Source organism: Trichomycterus rosablanca, chromosome 20, assembly GCF_030014385.1.
Source record: "Trichomycterus rosablanca isolate fTriRos1 chromosome 20, fTriRos1.hap1, whole genome shotgun sequence".
NCBI classification, from domain to species: domain Eukaryota; kingdom Metazoa; phylum Chordata; class Actinopteri; order Siluriformes; family Trichomycteridae; genus Trichomycterus; species Trichomycterus rosablanca.
The window spans coordinates 577,501-598,681 of NC_086007.1; the positions used below are offsets into that span (position 1 = coordinate 577,501).

The 21,181-nt window shown below is 43.0% G+C and overlaps 1 protein-coding gene across 2 annotated transcripts in view; it reads right to left on the reverse strand.

Annotated features, from left to right (window-relative positions):
- Window positions 1–20,493, reverse strand: part of LOC134334144 (traf2 and NCK-interacting protein kinase-like) — a 21,407-nt gene extending 914 nt beyond the window's left edge. The window contains exons 1-14 of one of the 2 annotated variants that reach the window (XM_063016335.1): window positions 20,337–20,493; window positions 19,582–19,647; window positions 16,307–16,363; window positions 15,121–15,240; window positions 14,926–15,036; window positions 8,514–8,604; window positions 8,239–8,369; window positions 8,030–8,084; window positions 7,655–7,733; window positions 5,127–5,278; window positions 4,225–4,276; window positions 4,062–4,146; window positions 3,772–3,873; window positions 1–1,572 (exon numbers count right to left, since the gene is read on the reverse strand). The exon at window positions 1–1,572 is cut by the window's left edge and continues 914 nt beyond it. In XM_063016335.1, the coding sequence (XP_062872405.1) occupies window positions 979–1,572; window positions 3,772–3,873; window positions 4,062–4,146; window positions 4,225–4,276; window positions 5,127–5,278; window positions 7,655–7,733; window positions 8,030–8,084; window positions 8,239–8,369; window positions 8,514–8,604; window positions 14,926–15,036; window positions 15,121–15,240; window positions 16,307–16,363; window positions 19,582–19,647; window positions 20,337–20,393 (1,752 nt within the window). In that variant the 5' untranslated portion in view covers window positions 20,394–20,493 and the 3' untranslated portion in view covers window positions 1–978. Of the gene's footprint in view, window positions 1,573–3,771; window positions 3,874–4,061; window positions 4,147–4,224; window positions 4,277–5,126; window positions 5,279–7,654; window positions 7,734–8,029; window positions 8,085–8,238; window positions 8,370–8,513; window positions 8,605–13,951; window positions 14,622–14,925; window positions 15,037–15,120; window positions 15,241–16,306; window positions 16,364–19,581; window positions 19,648–20,336 lie in introns of those variants that run through there. The other variant, XM_063016336.1, reaches the window with a different exon arrangement.
- Between the last annotated feature and the right edge of the window lie 688 nt (window positions 20,494–21,181).

Here is a 21,181-nt window from a genome sequence, read left to right on the forward strand (position 1 = left end):
ACCCATAAAAATCAGCAGTCGAGGTTCAGCGTGATCAGATTCCTCGTTCAGCTGCAGTTCCTCCACAGTTCACCAAAAACACACATTAATATAAACAAACACGAATTTACTAACAGCTAACCTGTCAGTGCGCTCTTTTATCTCAGTGCAGCTCACAAGCCCGGATAGAAATAGGAGTAACCGTTTTATCCTGGTCAGGGTCTAAACCCAGATTTGAACAGTGGTGCGCTGGTGTAATAGATCGCCGTGCCACCCGAGTGCCCACTAATTTATTTATAATAGAAATCAAACGTATAAACACTGATTACGATAAAAACAAGATAAAATTTCGGCTTCAAACTAAATAATGAAAATGTAAATTTAAAAATGTACTTAATGTTAAAGTCTGTAATTTTAAAGCTACTAAACAAAACTAATCTGAGATTAACGTCCCAAAAATAAATGACCTTCACCAAAAAGTGTTTTTTACAAATAATAAAGGAACAGGCGGGCCGAGTCTCCGAGATGGGTAGAGCTGTCAATCTGAAGGTTGTGGGTTTGAATCCCGGCTCTTGAGTAAGGCCCTTAACCAGGAGTGCTCTGTCTCAGCCTCTTAGAAAATAGAATTGAATTGTACTGCACACGTTTGTAAATGACAAATAAAAACGTTCATTTATCTTTGTTATAGGGCAGTTGTAGCCTAGTGGTTAAGGTATTGGACTAGTAAGCAGAAGGTCACCGGTTCAAGCCCCACCACCGCCAGGTTGCCGCTGTGGGGCCCTTGAGCAAGGCCCTTAACCCTCAATTGCTCATACTGTATACTGTCACAGTACTGTAAGTCGCTTTGGATAAAGGCGTCTGCTAAATACTGAAAATGTAAATGTAAATTTATCTTCTACCACCTAAAGATCCAAACCCGGAGGAATTTGTACCAGCAGGCTGGTTTCTCTTCTGATTGATGCCCAGTCAGGGACATGGCACGTCTTCGGTGCGAGCAGATCAGTTCCGGCAGATCTTCTGGTTGGTCCTGCTCCTCTGATTGTACTCTGCCTCAGAAGAAGGGTTTGAAAGATCTGGGTTGGATCTGTGGAGCGCCGGGTGGCGATTGTGAGGAATGCCGAGAAGGTTCCCGTGAGGGTGGAAATGTTCTGGAGACATGGGGGGCGCGTGGTTCCGACCCACGTTGCTCAGACACTCATGACTGTTGGCCAGTCGCATGGAGGCTCCTCGCAGGCTGTTCGCGCTCATGATGCGCCTGGCCTCCTCTATCTCTGACTGATGGAAGGGCGTGAGCGATGAGGAGCGGGGTCGGTGTTTCGGAGGCAAAGCCTGATTCAGTAGGTTGGGGTTCATCTCCGGGGGCGCCGGACTCCGGCTTCGTGGCCGTTGGTTGAAGTTGAAGTGAACGTCATCTTGAGGGGAAATGCAGATTTGAGGCACGGCGGCGGAGCGCTGCTCTGCTCGGCCACGCTGTTGCTCCTGCTTATTGGGGGGGCACGACATCATCCGGGACAACTTCAGATGGGATGGAACCTTCGGTGGATAAGATTCGTTCAATTGCTGGTGACCCTGAAGAGGGCTGCAGTGGATCCTCTGAAAGAAACGACATAAAAAGTGCTGCGTTAATACACGGCTTAGGGCCTATTAGTGTTTTAATTTCTGGCGCCACCTGCCGTAAGTCAGTGTAACTGCAGGAAGAGTTACAGGGAATCACTTAAACATGCAGGCAATTTAGAGCAGCCTAGATTGGGAGGACGGTGAGAACATGCAAAACTCCTGACAGAAAGTGACCTGAGGTGAGATTCAAACCCGTGTTGCTGTGCACCACCCACACTACCATGCTGTCAGGACTAGGGTGTATTTAAACATGTAACTCTATGTACCGTTATAATAGCGTTTTAGTTTCTGGCGCCACCTGCCGTAAATCAGTTGAACTGCAGGAAGAGTTACATACACAAACGACTGGTCAGGGTCAGGGTGGGTCATGCAATACATACAAAAGGCAGAAATATCTGGTCAGGGCAACAAATCTATCACAGGGCATCTTACTTAAAGACGCAGGCAATGCAGGAGGACAGAGAGAACATGCAAAACTCCTGACAGAAAGTGACCTGAAGTGAGATTCAAACACGTGTTGCTGTGCACCACCCACACTACCATGCCGCCAAAACTAGGGTGTTATTTAAGCAATAGAACACGAGAGGGAGTGTGTTATCGTGAATAACATCACGGCTGTGATTTGGTCGCAGACACGAGCCGAACAGTTTTTACAAAATAAAGAAAGAAAATAAATGAAAGAAGCCCTGAATTTCATAATAAATATGCTTCAATATTGACAATACCTTCCGCCAAAAAGTAGTTCCACAACGAATATAAAGTATAACACTACAAAGCAGACATCCCAAGCTGCAAAAACTCATTTCAGGGAGGTAAGAACAACAAGAAGAAAAAGGCAAGAACCTCCGAAGGGAAAAAAAAAAGAAATAAAAAACCTCTTGCACACACCAAAGGATTATGGGTGATAACAGAACATTTAGGAGCCGTTAACTGGGCTATTAAGCTAACTGTTCGCATTACAAACACATTCATGTTCACTACATAGTGCACTAGACAATATATTAGACAATTGATTTATGTTTCCTACACAGTGCGCTAGATTGTATATCAGATAACGGATTTAAAACGCGATCGGGAAAAAGTCTGTGTCGCCTGCGTGTGCGTTTGTGTGCATGAAGCTTGTCGTTATTGGCAATGCGTCAGCGGAGTAATACAGTTGTGGTGTGAAAAGGCCGCGCTGTTATCACCAATATCAGCACGGTTAGAACTAGAGATGCATGAGTACCGATACTGATACTGATACCGATACTGGTTAACTTGTACTCGTACTCTCAAACGAGGCTCTGATACTAAACATCCGATACCGTGTGCCTAGTGCACGTTGCTGCGTTATGCCTGGTTCACACTACACGATATTTGCCCTGATTTTCGCTCGGCGGCTGGTCGGCGCTAGATCTGCCGGCTCGGGAGCAACTCGGCGTTCGCTTGGCGATCAAAACTCGGCTCTCGATCGCTAAGTGTGAACTACCCAACAACTCGATCCGACCGGCTCGCCGAGCGCTCGGATCGAGTTTTCTAGCATGTCAGATATCTGATCCAATAGGTATTGGTATCGGTATCGGCAAGTACAAAAATACATGTACTTGGTTGGGAAAAAATGGTATTGATGCATCCCTAGTTAGAACGCTTCTCAACCAATTAGATTGTAAGGTCGGAACTAACTGTTGTACTGTATAATAAACACTTAACTCTATGTGCCGTTATAATAGTTTTCTAGTTTCTGGCGCCACCTGCTGTAAGTCAGTGGAACAGCAGGAAGAGTTATATAACACACAAATGACTGGTCAGGGTCAGGGTGGCTCCTGCACCACCCGAAAAACAATAAATACAAAAGGCAGAAATACTGCCCGGTCAACAGCCTGGTCATGGCAATAAATCTATTACATCGCATCACTTTAACGTTCAGGCAATTTAGAGCAGCCTATCAACCTACTGAGAGGACGGAGAGAACATGCAAAACTCCTGACAGAAAGTGACCTGAGGTGAGATTCAAACCCGTGTTGCTGTGCACCACCCACACTACCATGCTGTCAGGACTAGGGTGTACAGTATTTAAACACGTACAGTAACTATATGTACCGTTACAATTGTGTTTAGTTTCTGGCGCCACCTGCTGTACATCAGTGGAACTGCAGGAAGAGAGCGGTATGAATGGAAATGATGAGCATCACTCACGTCATCATGATGAACCAGTTGTTTCTGACCCTGTAGATGTTTGGGTTGAGGTTGGTGGTGCAGCTGCTGCTGATGCTGCTGCAGTTTCTTCCTCTGATATTCCTGCAGATGAAGAGTGAGAGTTCGCTGTTAGGCTGTTGTTAACATCTGGAACTGTGCTGCATAATCACAGCATCCCAGAACGTCCTACAAACACCCTGTCCATTTTATTTTGCAGCATTTTATATTAATTATTATTTAACATAACACCATGGACGATGCACCCATCGTCCAATCAGAATCATCCTCACCTCTTCCTGCAGTCGGCGCCTGTTCTTCTCATCTTGATCGGCCCCCCACTGTGGTCCTGATGCAGAGGGAACCTTGTTGACAGGGCTGAGGAGCAACCAATCAGAAAAGGAGAGTCAGTACACACACACACACACACACACTAGTCTTGAGAGGTTTAATTACCTGAGTTTGCTACGATTCTCTGACTCTTTATCAACGTCACTGTATTTTTTTTCTACAACACAGGACACATTAGAACATCAGAGGCTTCCCGCAACCTCAATTCCACCAAAAACACCAATTATAATTATAAATAATTATAGTAATAACAATGAGAATTAATTTGATTTATTATTATAATAATTTATTATTATTTTTATATTATTATCACTTACTAGTATATGTATGTTATTGTTATTAGTTTATGTAGACAGTGGTAGCTCAGTGGTTAAGGTACTGGACTAGTATTCAGAATTCAGCTCTTAATCTTCAATTGCTAAAACTGTATCAGTCACAACTGTAAGTCGCTTTGGATAAAAGTGTCTGTTGAATGCCGAGAATGTACTATATTTGTTAGTATTATAATCCTTATTATATTTATTATTTTTAGTAGTAGTAGAAGTAGTAGTACATGTATTTCATTACTAATAGTTTATTTTATATTTTTACTATATGTATCATCTTTATTATATTTATTATTATTATAATTATATTTATTATTATTATTATTATTATTATTATTATATTATTATTATTATTATTACAGTATTATATTTATTATTATTATTATTATTATATTTATTATTGTTATCATTATTATATTTATTAATATTGTTATTATTATTATTATTATTATATTTATTATTGTTATTATTATTATTATTATTATTATTATTAGCGCTCATGTAATTTTGCTGTTTCACCACTAGATGGCACTGAGTTGTAATCTATAATAATCTGACGCGGCATGTGACGGTGAGCACTTTATTAGGTACACCTATCCGCTAGGTACATTTATGGATTATTGTGTGTGTGTGTGTGTGTGTGTGTGTGTGTGTGTGTGTGTGTGTGTGTGTGTGTGTTACCGCTCCTCCAGTGGTCAGTGATCTGATGGCGGATGTAGCGGATATCCTGGGTTGAGCTAATGAAGCTGTGTTTTAGCATGTCGTCGGCACTCTTACGCTGCGTGTGGTCCTTCTCCAGACAGTCCGAGATAAAAGAGTGGAAATTGTTCGACCTGCACACACACACACACACACACACACACACACACACACACAATAAAAACCACACCACTGGTAAATATCCTGTCAGCTTTATCATGTTAGCCAGTTGCAGGGCTGGGCAGGAAACACTGGTTTCAAGAGTCCACCTGCAGTTTCCTCTCACCTCCAAAAACATGCCAGTAGGTGGACTGACTACGCAAAAGCCCAGCTTGTTCCCCTTGGTGTTTTTATAGAGCTTGTCGGACCATGCAGATATAAAGCTCAGTTCAGATATTTATGAACAGGCTGTGTAAAAACCTGCTCACAATCTCATAATCATTGTGATGGATAGTGTTTGGATGGTATTTGGATGGTATTTGGATGGTGTTTGGATGGTATTTGGATGGTGTTTGGATGGTGTTTGGATGGTATTTGGATGGTGTTTGGATGGTATTTGGATGGTGTTTGGATGGTATTTGGATGGTGTTTGGATGGTATTTTGATGGTGTTTGGATAGTGTTTAGATGGTGTTTGGATGGTATTTGGATGGTATTTTGATGGTGTTTGGATGGTATTTGGATGGTATTTGGATGGTATTTTGATGGTGTTTGGATGGTATTTTGATGGTGTTTGGATGGTATTTTGATGGTGTTTGGATAGTGTTTAGATGGTGTTTGGATGGTGTTTGGATGGTGTTTGGATGGTATTTGGATGGTGTTTGGATGGTATTTGGATGGTGTTTGGAGAGTGTTTGGATAGTGTTTGGATGGTGTTTGGATGGTGTTTGGATGGTATTTGGATGGTGTTTGGATGGTATTTTGATGGTGTTTGGATAGTGTTTAGATGGTGTTTGGATGGTGTTTGGATAGTGTTTGGATGGTGTTTGGATGGTGTTTGGATGGTGTTTGGATGGTATTTTGATGGTGTTTGGATGGTGTTTGGATGGTATTTGGATGGTGTTTGGATAGTGTTTGGATGGTGTTTGGATGGTATTTGGATGGTATTTGGATGGTATTTTGATGGTGTTTGGATGGTATTTGGATGGTGTTTGGATAGTGTTTGGATAGTGTTTGGATGGTATTTGGATGGTGTTTGGATGGTATTTGGATGGTGTTTGGAGAGTGTTTGGATAGTGTTTGGATGGTGTTTGGATGGTATTTGGATGGTGTTTGGATGGTGTTTGGATGGTGTTTGGATGGTATTTGGATGGTGTTTGGATGGTATTTGGATGGTGTTTGGAGAGTGTTTGGATAGTGTTTGGATGGTGTTTGGATGGTATTTGGATGGTGTTTGGATGGTATTTGGATGGTGTTTGGATGGTATTTGGATGGTGTTTGGATGGTATTTGGATGGTGTTTGGATGGTATTTTGATGGTGTTTGGATGGTGTGTGGATGGTGTTTGGATAGTGTTTGGATAGTGTTTGGATGGTGTTTGGATGGTATTTGGATGGTGTTTGGATGGTATTTGGATGGTGTTTGGATGGTATTTGGATGGTGTTTGGAGAGTGTTTGGATAGTGTTTGGATGGTGTTTGGATGGTATTTGGATGGTGTTTGGATGGTGTTTGGATGGTGTTTGGATGGTATTTTGATGGTGTTTGGATAGTGTTTGGATGGTGTTTGGATGGTATTTGGATGGTGTTTGGATAGTGTTTGGATGGTGTTTGGATGGTATTTGGATGGTGTTTGGATGGTATTTGGATGGTGTTTGGATAGTGTTTGGATGGTGTTTGGATGGTATTTGGATGGTGTTTGGATGGTATTTGGATGGTGTTTGGATGGTGTTTGGATGGTATTTGGATGGTGTTTGGATGGTATTTGGATGGTGTTTGGATGGTGTTTGGATAGTGTTTGGATGGTGTTTGGATGGTGTTTGGATGGTGTTTGGATGGTGTTTGGATAGTGTTTGGATGGTGTTTGGATGGTATTTGGATGGTGTTTGGATAGTGTTTGGATGGTGTTTGGATGGTATTTGGATGGTGTTTGGATGGTGTTTGGATAGTGTTTGGATGGTGTTTGGATAGTGTTTGGATGGTGTTTGGATAGTGTTTGGATGGTGTTTGGATGGTATTTAGATGGTGTGTGGATGGTATTTGGATGGTATTTGGATGGTGTGTGGATGGTGTGTGGATGGTGTTTGGATGGTATTTGGATGGTGTGTGGATGGTATTTGGATGGTATTTGGATGGTGTGTGGATGGTGTGTGGATGGTGTTTGGATGGTATTTGGATGGTGTTTGGATGGTGTTTGGATAGTGTTTGGATGGTGTTTGGATAGTGTTTGGATGGTGTTTGGATGGTATTTAGATGGTGTGTGGATGGTATTTGGATGGTATTTGGATGGTGTGTGGATGGTGTGTGGATGGTGTTTGGATGGTATTTGGATAGTGTTTGGAATGAACGTCTCACCATGTGTCCGACTTCAGTGTTGGAGAAGCATTTTGAATAATCATGAGTAACGCCTTCATAGGATTCACATCAAACAGAGCTACAGAAACACAACCAGAGCTAGAGTTAGCATGTAGAGTTATTTAATGTGTGTGTGTGTGTGTGTGTGTGTGTGTGTGTGTGTTTGTGTGTGTGTGTGTGTATGTTAATGTGTGTGTGTGTGTATGTGTGTGTGTATATGTTAATGTGTGTGTGTGTGTGTGTGTGTGTGTGTGTATGTGTGTGTGTATGTGTGTGTGTATGTTAATGTGTGTGTGTGTGTATGTGTGTGTGTGTGTATATGTTAATGTGTGTGTGTGTGTGTGTGTGTGTGTGTGTGTGTGTGTGTGTACTCACGTGGTGCTCCTTCTGCCATCTCGATTGCTGTGATGCCCAAAGACCAGATATCACTCTGCAACACAAAAAGAAAAAAAAAATTAATAATATTAATATAATTATATTATTATAAAAGATCAAAGACAGAAGGAAAGAAATAACAGAACACACACACACACACACACACGACCAAAAGACCTATAAAACCAAAACCTTCCCCAGAGTCTCACTTTAAAGTCGTAGCTGGATTTGGAGTCCTGCTGGCAGTTGATGACCTCTGGTGCCATCCAGCACGGAGTCCCGATAAACGTGTTCCTCTGACAGAGGGTGGCGTTCGTCTGTGCACTCACCCCGAAATCCACTGCACACACACACACACACTCACACACATCAATATCCTCTATCAGGAAGTCTGGTGAGAACCGATCTAGACGTTCTGGTGTTTGTGACACGGTGACGCCAACACTGTAATGCCCCCTCCAGGCCACCGGGGCGGCGCTCTTACCCAGTTTAATCTCGGCTTTTTCTGTCAGCAGCACATTTTGACCCTTGATGTCTCTGTGGATGACTTTGTGTTTGTGAAGGTGTGACAGACCCTAGAAGAAGAAAAAAGTCTCATTTTAGTCTCAAAACCTACGTGGGGATTAAGTGGTGTTGCCCAAGCTGGACCCACACAGACATTAGGAAGTGTGCCCCCTTGTGGACTGACTATGTGGTCAACCCCCTGAGGGTCCAGTAAGGTTCAGCATAATGTTTGAGCATCTAGTGAAGTCACCAGGCTGCCAAGAGTCGGACTCTCATGGACCTTCAGCAAATTCTCAGGGGTTCTTTGGCCTCATCCACATCAAGTCCAGACTGGTGTCTCACGTGTGCAGACACAGTGGTCGGCACTGCACTGGTTCCCTTCCGGAACGTCACTTCCGGTGGTACGCACGCTGAGACGCTAGCCTAGTTGTTTGTTTGTAGCCTTTAGCTAAATAACTTTTTATATACGTATGTTTTAAACATATAATTTATACGTTAATCTTCCGTGTGTTGTTGATTTAGTTTTATTTTGTTTATCGTAAAAAAGCGCTTGTGTTTACTAACGTAAATTCGTGCTGTGTTGGAAACTAGGAAACTTCTGCTACCGGCATCCGAACGAAGCCGGTTTTGTTTGTTTTTGTACTTCAGCGCATAAACATCATAATTATCCAGAATTAAAACCGTTTTCGGTCCGCACGAAGCGCGTTTGTGTTTGGTTGTTTGTGTTTGGTTGTGTTCTGTATTTCAGCTCTTAAAACACCTCTGTTTTGTGGGGAGTTATAACCGTTTCTGTTCGTAGGAAGCGCGTTTATTTGTTTTGTACACCAGCGCATAACACCGTTTTCCTTTAGAATTACAGCCGCTTTTGTCCGAACGAAGCGCATTTGTGTTGTTTGGTTGGTGGTTTTTGTATTCCAGCTCATCATCGCCTGTTTCATCCGGAATTAAAGTCGTTCTTCTGTGACTACCAGCAGAAGCGCCGGTGAATCCAACATAAACATCATCTCCAACTCATCTTGTAAAGCTAAGTATATTTCTTTGTTGTTATGGCCCCAGCAGGAGCTTTGTATCCATGTTCCGAGTGTAATATGTTCAGTTATTCCTTCTCCGTGTTTAGTGATAACTTTATATGTGATAAGTGTAGATTAGTTGTTAGTCTAACGGAGAAGATCTCAGGGTTAGAAGGGCGCATTCGGGCGTTAGAACAGACTACTACTAGTGAGTGCTTAGATTCAGCTGTAGCAGTCCCGAATGCCAGCAGTTCAGGTACAGAACCCCAGACTCCGGCATTAGAGCCCTCACAGCGCGGCGACTGGGTGACGTCTCGGCGACATAGTCGTAGGGAAAAGCACCGACCATCTCAGTTGCACGTGTCCAACAGGTTTTCCCCACTCAGTGAGCCACCCGCTGAGCAGCCTGTTAATGTAAGTGCTCTGGTTATAGGAGATTCTCAGCTCCGACACGTGCGTATTGCGACCCCCATAGAGACACCAGCAACCATAGTCACTTGTATTCCGGGGGCCAGGGCGCCTGACATCAGAGCAAATCTAAAAGTGCTGGCTAATGCTAATCGTAGATTTTCGAAGATTGTTATCCACGTCGGCACTAATGATGTTCGCTTACGGCAGTCTGAGGTTACTAAGAGTAATGTTAAAGAGGTGTGTGAGTTAGCTAGGTCGATGTCTGAGGCAGTAGTGTGCTCTGGCCCCTTACCGATTCGACCCAGTGGCGAAACCTACAGCAGGTTGTTGTCGCTGAACCGCTGGATGTCTAAATGGTGCTCAGAAAACTGCATTGATTTTGTAGATAACTGGTCCACCTTTGAGGGAAGGCCTGGTCTTTTGAAGCGGGATGGTGTCCACCCCACGTGGGAGGGTGCTGCTCGCATTTCTTGCAGCATAGGTGACAGGCTTTACCACCGCGTTAGTGTAGCGGCAGATAGTGGTAACTGACTATCCAGAGCCAAGACCAGGCAGCAGACTAACAGGCCTAACCGACTGTCTGCGAGTCGCCATCGGACGTCACCCGGAATCCTTAGGTCACAAACCATTGAGACTGTGTCTGTTTACCGTGGCAGGTGTAAGCCAAAACAAAATCAAAAAGTATGTCATAATAACTTAATTAAAATTAATCTAAATGAGCATCATGAAAACCCTAGTAAAGTTAAACTAAAGTTAGGACTTCTAAACATCAGGTCACTTGCATGCAAAACAGTAATTGTAAATGAAATAATTACAGATAATTGTCTTAGTGCCCTGTGTTTAACCGAGACCTGGGCTAGACCTGATGAGTATCTAGGTTTAAATGAAGCATCTCCTCCGGGTTACAGTTATGAACATAAGCCACGTCTTAGCGGTCGTGGTGGAGGAATACCCGCAATTTATGATAAAGACATAGGTCTCACTGTAAAATCAACTCCCATAACAAACTCGTTTGAAGTTCTTATCTCTGACATAACCAATAAATGTTCATCTGATAAAAATAGTATGTTTAAACTGGTTACTGTTTATCGACCTCCTGGTCCTTACTCAGAATTTCTTAACGAATTTGCCGATTTTCTTTCTAAATTAGTCTTATCAACTAAGAAAGCTCTAATTGTTGGTGACTTTAATATTCATTATGAGGATAAGTGTAATCCACTCAAAATTGCGTTTGATTCTATTTTAGAATCCTTAGGCATCACCCAAAATGTAACAGGACCCACTCACCGCTGTAAACATACCTTAGATTTAATACTTACTTATGGTATAAACATAGACAACCTGGAAATTATACCACAGAATGACTCAATCTCTGATCACTCCCTACTAATATATGAAGTGTCCCTGTCCAATAATATACAGCAACCAAATCGTTTTAAATGTAAGCGCACTATTACATCTGCAACTGCAGCAGCGTTCATAAACTGCCTACCAGAATTACCAAATATATCAGCATCAGAACCTAAAGAACTAGATCAGGCAACTCAAAACCTAGAGACTGTATTGCGCACAACCTTAGATAACGTAGCCCCACTCAAAACTAAACTGATTAGGGAGAAAAAACTTGCTCCATGGTACAATGACCACACATGCGCACTTAAACAAGCAGCACGGAAATTAGAACGTAAGTGGCGTCACACTACACTGGAGGTGTATAAGATTGCTTGGAAAGATGCACTTATAAAAGCTAAATCTGTATATTATTCATCCCTAATAGAGAAAAATAAAAACAATCCTAGATTCCTTTTTGAGACAGTGTCCAAATTAACTAAAAACGTTAATGAAACTGAATCTAATATACCGCCTGACTGTACCAGCGATGATTTTTTAAAATTCTTTAATGACAAGATAGAAAAAATACGACTTCAGAGTCAGAGTGTGTCACTTGCCAATGTTAAGTATGGACTCACTCCGAGCAGCATTGGTGATAACAGTGGTGATAATAGTAACGAGTTAATCCAACTAAATTCCTTTAATCCAATCTCCCAAAATGAACTAACTGTGTTGATTAAATCATCGAAGTCATCATCGTGTATACTCGATCCTGTTCCAACTCGTTTACTTAAAGATTTACTCCCAGCTATTGTAGAGCCCCTGCTTACATTAATCAATGCATCCCTTAGCCTTGGATATGTACCTAAACTGTTTAAAAGTGTTGTTATTAAACCCCTGATTAAAAAACCTAATCTTGATCCACATGTTTTATCTAATTATAGGCCAATTTCAAACCTTCCTTTTGTCTCAAAGATATTAGAAAAAGTCGTTTCCAAACAGTTATGTTCTTATTTGAATGAAAATTGTATTCATGAAAAATTTCAATCAGGATTTAGACCCAACCATAGTACCGAAACCGCATTAATTAGAGTAGTTAACGAGTTGTTAATGTCTTCTGATAATGGATGTGTCTCTTTTCTTGTTCTATTAGATCTTAGTGCAGCGTTTGATACGGTCGATCATAACATTTTACTGGAGAGGCTAGAAAATACAGTAGGTGTTAAAGGACTCGCACTCTCTTGGTTTAAATCATATCTGACTGACCGCTCTCAATTCGTTTATGTAAATAATAAATGCTCAGAAACTACAAAAGTAAAGTGTGGTGTTCCACAGGGGTCGGTACTTGGACCGCTATTATTTACACTCTATATGCTTCCACTAGGTGAAATTATTCATAAACATGGCATAAACTTTCACTGCTATGCAGATGACACACAGCTGTATATATCAGCCAAACCAAATGATACTGACACAATCAGTAAGATAGAAGATTGTGTAAACGACATAAAAAACTGGATGTCGTGTAATTTTCTTTTACTTAATTCAGATAAAACTGAGGTTTTACTTGTTGGCTCTAAAGCTGCAAGAGACAAGTTGTCTAACCTGGTGCTAAACTTAAACACGTTCTCTGTTACTCCCAGCCCAGATGTAAAAAACTTAGGTGTCACACTAGATTCAGATCTCTCCTTTGATACACACATTAATAATATTACTAGAGTTGCTTTCTATCATTTGCGTAATATCTCTAAAATAAGAAATATACTATCTGTTAATGACGCCGAAAAACTGATCCATGCGTTTATAACTTCTCGGTTAGATGATTGTAATGCTCTTCTAACTGGATGCTCTGGTAGATCCTTAAACAAACTCCAGTTAGTTCAAAATGCAGCAGCTCGAGTGCTAACTAGAACTAAAAAATTTGATCATATCACTCCTGTTCTATCATCTCTACACTGGCTGCCAGTTAAATTTCGCATTGATTACAAAATACTTTTACTAACCTATAAAGCGCTACATGGTCTGTACCACAGTATCTGAGTGAGCTTATTAATTACTACAACCCAGCACGTCCACTTCTTTCACAAGATGCAGGGTTACTTATAGTTCCTAAAATTAAAAAGACCAAAGCTGGTGGAAGAGCGTTTTCTTACAAAGCTCCACAACTTTGGAATAATCTTCCTGCCTCTGTTCGGGATTCGGACACGTCTCAATGTTTAAGTCTAGACTGAAAACATATTTATTTTCTCAGGCTTTTGATTAATATAGACAAAGGCGCAGAGCTTGGGGGGTTCTTGGTCATAGAAACTTGTGGTGATCAGGGATGTTGGGTCGCTGTCGTTCTGCCTCTCTTGTCCAATCACTCTGGTTTGGGTAGGAGAGGTGGGCGCTGATGTCCTGTGAAAGCCTTCATGACCTTGTTACCTGCTCGCTCTCCCTTTTAGTTCTGCTGTAATAATTAGGGCTGCCGGAGTCTAAAACTCTCTGTAAAACTGTTTGTCAACTAGCATTGTACATTATTAACTACATTCTCTGTTGTTTTACCCCGAGGGCATTCTGATGGAAACCTGTTTACCCGCCGAGGTTAAGGATTAAAGTCGAGACTGCCGGGACAACGATGCTGCTCCTGTCAGATGTGACGGGTCTGGAGTAATTGCAACGACAAGAAATCACTACAGACTTTATTGAAGACTAGAGCGGATAACAACTCTATTATTATTTAATTGTTTATTTATCTATTTATTACCAGTTATGACTTTTAGATCATTCAATTCTGTGTTTGTATGATTTGTGTAAATCGTGTATTTATTTAAAGTATCCTCCAGGCCACCCAAGAAGGACAGGCCCTGTTGAGTCTGGTTCCTCTCAAGGTTTCTTCCTGTAATTTTCAGGTAGTTTTTCCTTGCCACAGTCGCCCTCGGCTTGCTCAACAGGGGTTTTTGTATCTGTTGGTCCTGGATTTTGTAAAGTTGCTTTGAGACAATGTCTATTGTAAAAAGCGCTATATAAATAAAGTTGACTTGACTTGACTTGACTGGTCCAGATACTGACCCGCTCTGTCTAATGGAAGTTCATAGATGCCAGCGATCCACTGATGTTTCCACTTAGGAGCTCCAAAACGATGATGGACCAGCCTACGGACAGCTAGCACTGTTCCTCCTGAAGAACGTTGGTTCCTCAGTTGGTGTAGATGCCCAAAGTCGCGCCAACTAGAATGAGATTTGGTGACTTCGAATGCCACATGATCATTATTATCATTCTCTAGGAGGGTGGCATTGTCATCCTGGATGGAACCACTCCAGTTCCAGAACAGGAACAGGAACCCGAACGTCCACCTTGTGGTAGGACAAAATGTATTTGATGGTTAGAGCTAGCTGGAACATGAGTGTCACTATTCGCAGTCAAGCAAGCTTTATATAATCCCGGGCTTGGAGGACGTTTGGAGGAGCTCATGCTGGTGGAAAGCTTGCTTGACTGTGAACAGTGGACACCTGTGTTCCAGCAGCTTCTTGTAGGTCTTAATAACTCGATGTAAACAATCCTGCCAAAAGTATGTGGACACTCATTCTCATGGTAACCTGGCAGTGATGGGGTTTGAACCAAACACCTTACGATCAATAGTCCAGCAATAAACCTGACCTGCAGGATCTCTCGACTGATGTAGGCCGTCCACTCCTCCTTCAGAGACTTCGTCCTGGTGCTCCTGATCAGACCGTCTAGCGAACCTCCACCGCAGAACTCCATCACCAACTAAACACCAATCACACGCCGTTAAATAACCACGGAAACCTCAAGATCAAAGCAAAATGGTAACGACGGGGTTCTCACACTCACCCACAGATGGTCCTCCAGGTGGTTCTTCTTGTTAAAAGCACCGTAGTAGGTGGCGATGTTCCGATGGTGAGAGTATTTACTCAGCAGGTTGATCTCGGCTTTCAGGGCCTCCTGAGTAGCCTGAAGGAACGAATCGTTCAGTCATTCATTCATTCGAGGGTCTGATGCAAACCAGAAACCCTACACACCAAGCCGATCAATCGCAGGCCATCCCGCCCTCACAAATCCACCTTCTGCACGTCTCAAGGTCCTCACAGGCAGTAAACAATAGCGAGGATCGAACCCGGGTTGCTGGGTCCTCCAAAACAGCTTCAGTGCTCCTCTGATTCTCTCCTGCAGGGCATCGGTTCTGACCTCTTAGAGCTTCTTCTTTAGAGGGCCAAAGGAGATGAAGATCTACGTCCCAGTTTGTACCTCCCATGTATCTCCCCATGAAGCACCAACCGTGCTTATAAACAAGGTGAGAACATGGGAGGGTGGGTCCGTGTCTGTGGGAATTTGTGCCCATTGTGTAACTTTGTCGGGCGCCGGTACACAACCTGCATTCCAATTCATCCCAAAGACGTTCTGTAGGCTCGAGATCAGAGCTCTGTGCAGGCCGCTGTCTTTACAGAGCACTGGGAACAGTCATGCTGGTACGATAAAGGGCCTTCCCAAAACTGTTGTGGGCCCGTGGTCACATATCCAAACCCAAGTTCTTTTATGTTGAACCAGAACGTTGGAGGAACCTCTGTCAGGGAGGAGCGTTTGCGCCATAGGGTGCACGCGCTTCCGTAAAGCTGCCTCGTGCTAAACAATCATCAGAGTGGACGCTGCTCCAGGACGGATCCACCACTGTACTTCAATAGCTGTTGCTCAGGGGTCCAGGCTGTGTGCTCTTTAGATCACGAGGTGTAACATGGGACCCGGAAACCTGGGTTTGATCCTCACTTCTGCTCGTCGCCCATGAGGACCTTGACTTGTCCCTTCTGTGTCACAGTCTGCTCCCTTTAAATGTTAGTATTATCAGGTTAGCAACGTTTAGCAAACAAATTAGCCCTGTGAAGTTAGCGATGCACCCATTTCTGTACATTTTGTGGTTAGCGTTGATTTAAAACGAGCTAAGCGAGCGGGAACGGCATCGCTTCCAGCTCGGTGGAGACAAGGTGGAGGAGTGAAATGAGATTAGGATGGGAAATGTTCTTACCCCGCTGACGTTCATCACCTTGATAGCAACAGTCTGACCTGATTTAACATGTCGACCCTGTACAAACACACACACACACAGAAAAACACTGTGAGATACACCACATGGCCAAAAGTATGTGGACACAGGGTGACCATACATCCTCTTATTCTCTGACATGTCCGGCTGGGATTTCTATATCACCATAAATGACCAGGATTTGGCTTTTGTAGTCGGGATTCGGTCGGGATCGCCAGGAAGCAGAATGAACGACCTTCAAAGTGTCAAATAAAGGCGCCAGTTCAGCAAAACACAAACGTGCAGCTAAAGGAGAGAGATCAGCAGGTAAAGATGCTGTTACTGCTGCAGAGGGAGTTTTTGGATCACAGCAGCTACAGATGGATGAACTGCAGCGTAAACGTTTCTAAATGCTCGTACTAATATAGACGTGACTGTAATGCCGTGATAGCGCCACATTCTGGTGAAACAGCTTCACTGATTAACTATTTTATTTGTTATTATTGTTTAGGGCTGAACGCTGAAGTGATTTTATTAAAGTGATAAGATTATCTGAGCATAAATGCATTTGTTAGTCTTGTTAAACACCACTCTGATAATTCAGGTCAGACGTTTCTCATGAAGCTTCAACCTTCATGGCGACAGTTTTGATCCATTTAAGGATCTGATTTGGTGAGTTTGGCACAAATTCCGACAGTCACTTCTAAATCTTGTGTGAAGTAAATTTGTTTGGCCACATACAGGTACATTTCTCGCACCTGTTACCTGCAACAGGTAACAGCATGTCCATGTCTGTGGGAATTTGTGCCCCATTGTGTGTTTATTGAGAAAAGCCTGGAGCAACACCATCCAGGCAGTTATTTTCAACTCCAACCACCACTTCATCCTGTACAGTGGGGTAATAAATCAGTCATATAAAGGAAATGAGGTGCTTCTGCCCTGCAGAAATATTTTAGGGAAGGTCCCTGCCTGTTTCAGCATTAGCGAGCTCTATAAAGACATGAAGAAGAGCTTCAGTGTCCTGCACAGAGCCCTGACCTCAGCCCCACTCAACAGCTCTGGGATGAACCAGAACACTGACTGAGCCTTTCTTGAGCAACTTCAGGGCACAAATTCCCATACACATACTTCAAAGATCTTCAAAGCTGTTGTTCTAGCTGAAAAGATCACACTCTCTAATATCGCTTGGTTTTGAAACACGGTCAGGCGTCAGAATACTTTTGGCCATATACTGAACATTGAGGAAATAAACAGTATTTTGAATAACACTCTGGAATTAGTTGAGCAATCTGATCGCTCTGGCTTTAACTACCAGACCTGTGCCAACAGATGGAGGAGCGGGTAGAACCAGGTCGTAATGTCCAAGTTCTGAGTAAATAAACTTTATCTGGATTTATGTGACCTAGATTCAAATCAAACATCAAACATCAACCTTCACACCTTCACACAGGGCCACACACACACGCAGGAACAGAGCTGGTGCTGCAAAGTGCTGGTGGGCATTCTCCGGGCACCACTGACCGCCCCTGAGGGAGGGGGGTGCTGAGGGGGAATCAATATCTGATAATGGACATTATAACTGAACAAATAAACACTTTATACCTCGCCCTCTCTCTGTCTCTCTCTCTGTCTCACTCTCTCTTTCTGTCTCTCTCACTTTCTCTCTCTCTCTCTGTCTCTCTGTCAAATTCAGTATAAATAAAGTTATACTGGCATAAATATCTCCGTTGTTGTTGCCAAATTTCAGTTACAGATTAATAAACTTATCAAAATAAATAAAGAAATGAAACACAAACAAACCGTCATTATAAGAGCAGAAATAATAAAAACAGAGCAATATTAACAGCCATAAATATAAAGGAAAGGATAAAACCAATAACAATACACACACGTGTGTGTGCATGTGCTTTCATGTGTGTGCATGTGTATATGCATGTGTGTGTGGTTGTGTGGGTGCATGTGCTTTCATGTGCATGTGCTTGTGTGTGTGCATGTGTATATGCATGTGTGTGTGCATGTGTGGTTGTGTGGGTGCATGTGCTTTCATGTGCATGTGTGTGTGCACGTGGTTGTGTGTGCAGGAGTGTGTGCATGTGCTTGTGCATGTGTTTGTGTGTGTGTGATTGTGTGTGTGTGTGTGTGTGTGTTTGTGTGCATGTGTTTGTGTGTGTGTGTGTTTGTGTGCATGTGTTTGTGTGTGTGTGTTTGTGTGTGTGTGTGTTTGTGAGTGTGTGTGTGTTTGTGTGCATGTGCTTTTATGTGTGTGTGTGCTTGTGCATGTGTGTCTGTGCTTGTGTGTCTGTGATTGTGTGTGTGTGTTTGTGTGTGTGTGTGTGTGTGCATGTGCTTGTGCGTGTGTGTGTGTGTGTGTGTGTGTTTGTGTGCATGTGCTTTTATGTGTGTGTGTGCTTGTGCATGTGTGTCTGTGCTTGTGTTTCTGTGATTGTGTGTGTGTGTGTGTGTGTGTGTGTGTGTGTTTGTGTGTGTGTGTGTGTGTGTGTGTGTGCATGTGCTTGTGCATGTGTGTGTGTGTGGTTGTGTGGGTGCATGTGCTTTTATGTGTGTGTGTGTGTGCTTGTGTGTCTGATTGTGTGTGTGTTTGTGTGTGTGTGTTTGTGTTCATGTGTTTGTGTGTGTGTGTGTTTGTGTGCTTGTGCATGTGTGTGTGTGTGTGTGCTTGTGTGTCTGTGTGTGTGTGTGTGTGTGTGTGTGGGCACTGTGTTGGGGTCTGAGAGGGGTTAAAGTTGGGGATGATGATGAATGTATTATTTTCTTCTCTCTGTCTCACTCTCTCTTCATTATTCAGGCGGTGTTTATGAGGCTTCAGGTGTAATTCTGAAGAACTCACACAGCGCCAGATAAACTGCATTTCAAAAGTACAGAATTTTGGCAGACTGAACGGGTGAACCTGTTCTGAAAGGGGTAACACCCACACCCTACACCCCACACCACACACCCACCAAACCTCTTTCATCCTGTTACAAAACATCAAGAAACGCTGATTTCTTACATTAATCTAAAATAAAAAAACGGGGTACTAGGGGCGGCACAGCGGTGAAGTCCAGGGTTTGAATTACAGCTGCGCTATCGTCCAGTCGGGCGTCTGCACTGACATGATTGGCTAGTGTCAAGGATGGGGTGGAAGAAACAAAACCCACACAGACATGACAACAAACCCGAGGTGAGGATCGAACCCAGGTCCCCAGAACCCTGGAGCTCTGCAGTACCAACACCAGCGCACGGGTCCAGTGCCTGAGGGATCAGTAGAACTATCTTACCTTGTACACCTGACCGTATGATCCATTACCGACCATCTTCACCAGATCAAAGATCCCAGTCGGATCCTGAACACAGAAGAACCGCAATACACACACATTATAATACACACACACACACACACATTATAATACACACACATTATAATACACACACATCATGATACACACACATTATAATACACACACACACAAATTGTAAAACACACAAACACACACTATTACCACACACATATATACATACACACATTATAATACACACACACATTATAATACACTGCCCCGGCATGACTGTACACAAAGTAAGATCTGAGAGGATCTGAGAGGTAAGGTGAAGGTTTGATGTGGAGCAGCTCCAGCACTGGAGAAGTTCTAATTCATTTAGTATTTTATCAGTGATGCACTGCCGTACAGTAGAAGCTGCTAGATCATAACCTGGAGCATCTGGGTTTGGATCTTTCTCCCCAACCATGGCCACTATTCCATGTACAAGGTGCAGTTAAACTAGTCCTATTTATGCGGGCACAGAGAAGTTACAGTGCAGACAGTTAGATTCGGTAATGAGGAATCAGGAGGTCATGAAACAATGCCTTAAATCTACACCAGCATATTAATCATCTAACTGGTGTCTATACATTTCTGACACAGCAGATGTTCAGGTTCAGTTTTGGACGACGAAGTCACAGAAAAACGACGAACTACAAAAAGTCACGGAAAAGTTTGCTTGTAAATGAAGAGAAAATAAGAGGAGAACTCACTCTGAGAGAGGAGAAGTCGATTTTATCCAGACAACGTGTAGGAGAAACATTCGCCATATCTACTGATCTGAGACAATCAGGTTACATGAATAAATAATAAATAAAACCTGGATCTGTTGTTTAGGCTCAGATCAGATCGGATCGGAGCAGATAAGTTCCTACTGTCTCTCTGGTCTTACTGAGAACCTGACAGGCAGGTTTAGTGCACCCTGTGTACAGAAGAATGGGCGTGGCCTTCAGGGAACTGACTCACCGACAAGGCCGGCGCTGCTCAGAGTAGTGAGGATCAATCAAATGTCCCGTAACCTTAAATACCTCCAAAGAAAGGTCTTTCAAACATTAATACCTCAACCAAATTTCCATCAACCTTTAATTCTTCAACCAAGTGTTTCCAAACCATAAATACCTCGACCAGATTTCCCCAAACACAAAATTCCCCCAACTTTAAAAACCTCAACCAAATGTCCCCAAACCTTTTATACCCTCACCAAAGAATGTGTACAGTCCCGGTCCTAGAGGGCCGACCCAGGCACACCGAGATGAGCCAACATATTGTAACAGGCCTGCAACTGCCCTTACCAGCTCCATCACAGTCTGGTATGGAACCTGCCCTGCTCAGCACAGTAAGTCCCTCCAGCAGGTGATCAACACTGCACAGTCTGTCTGAGGAGAGACCTTCCCTCACTACAGGACATCTACTGCACCAGGGCCATTAGGGGGGCACTTAACAGCATCAGAGACAGTACACACCCCCAACACAGCCTCTTCACACTTCCACCATCAGGCAGACACCTCAGGAGTGTGATGTCCAGGCCAACAGGACTCACAAATACCCATTTTCCACC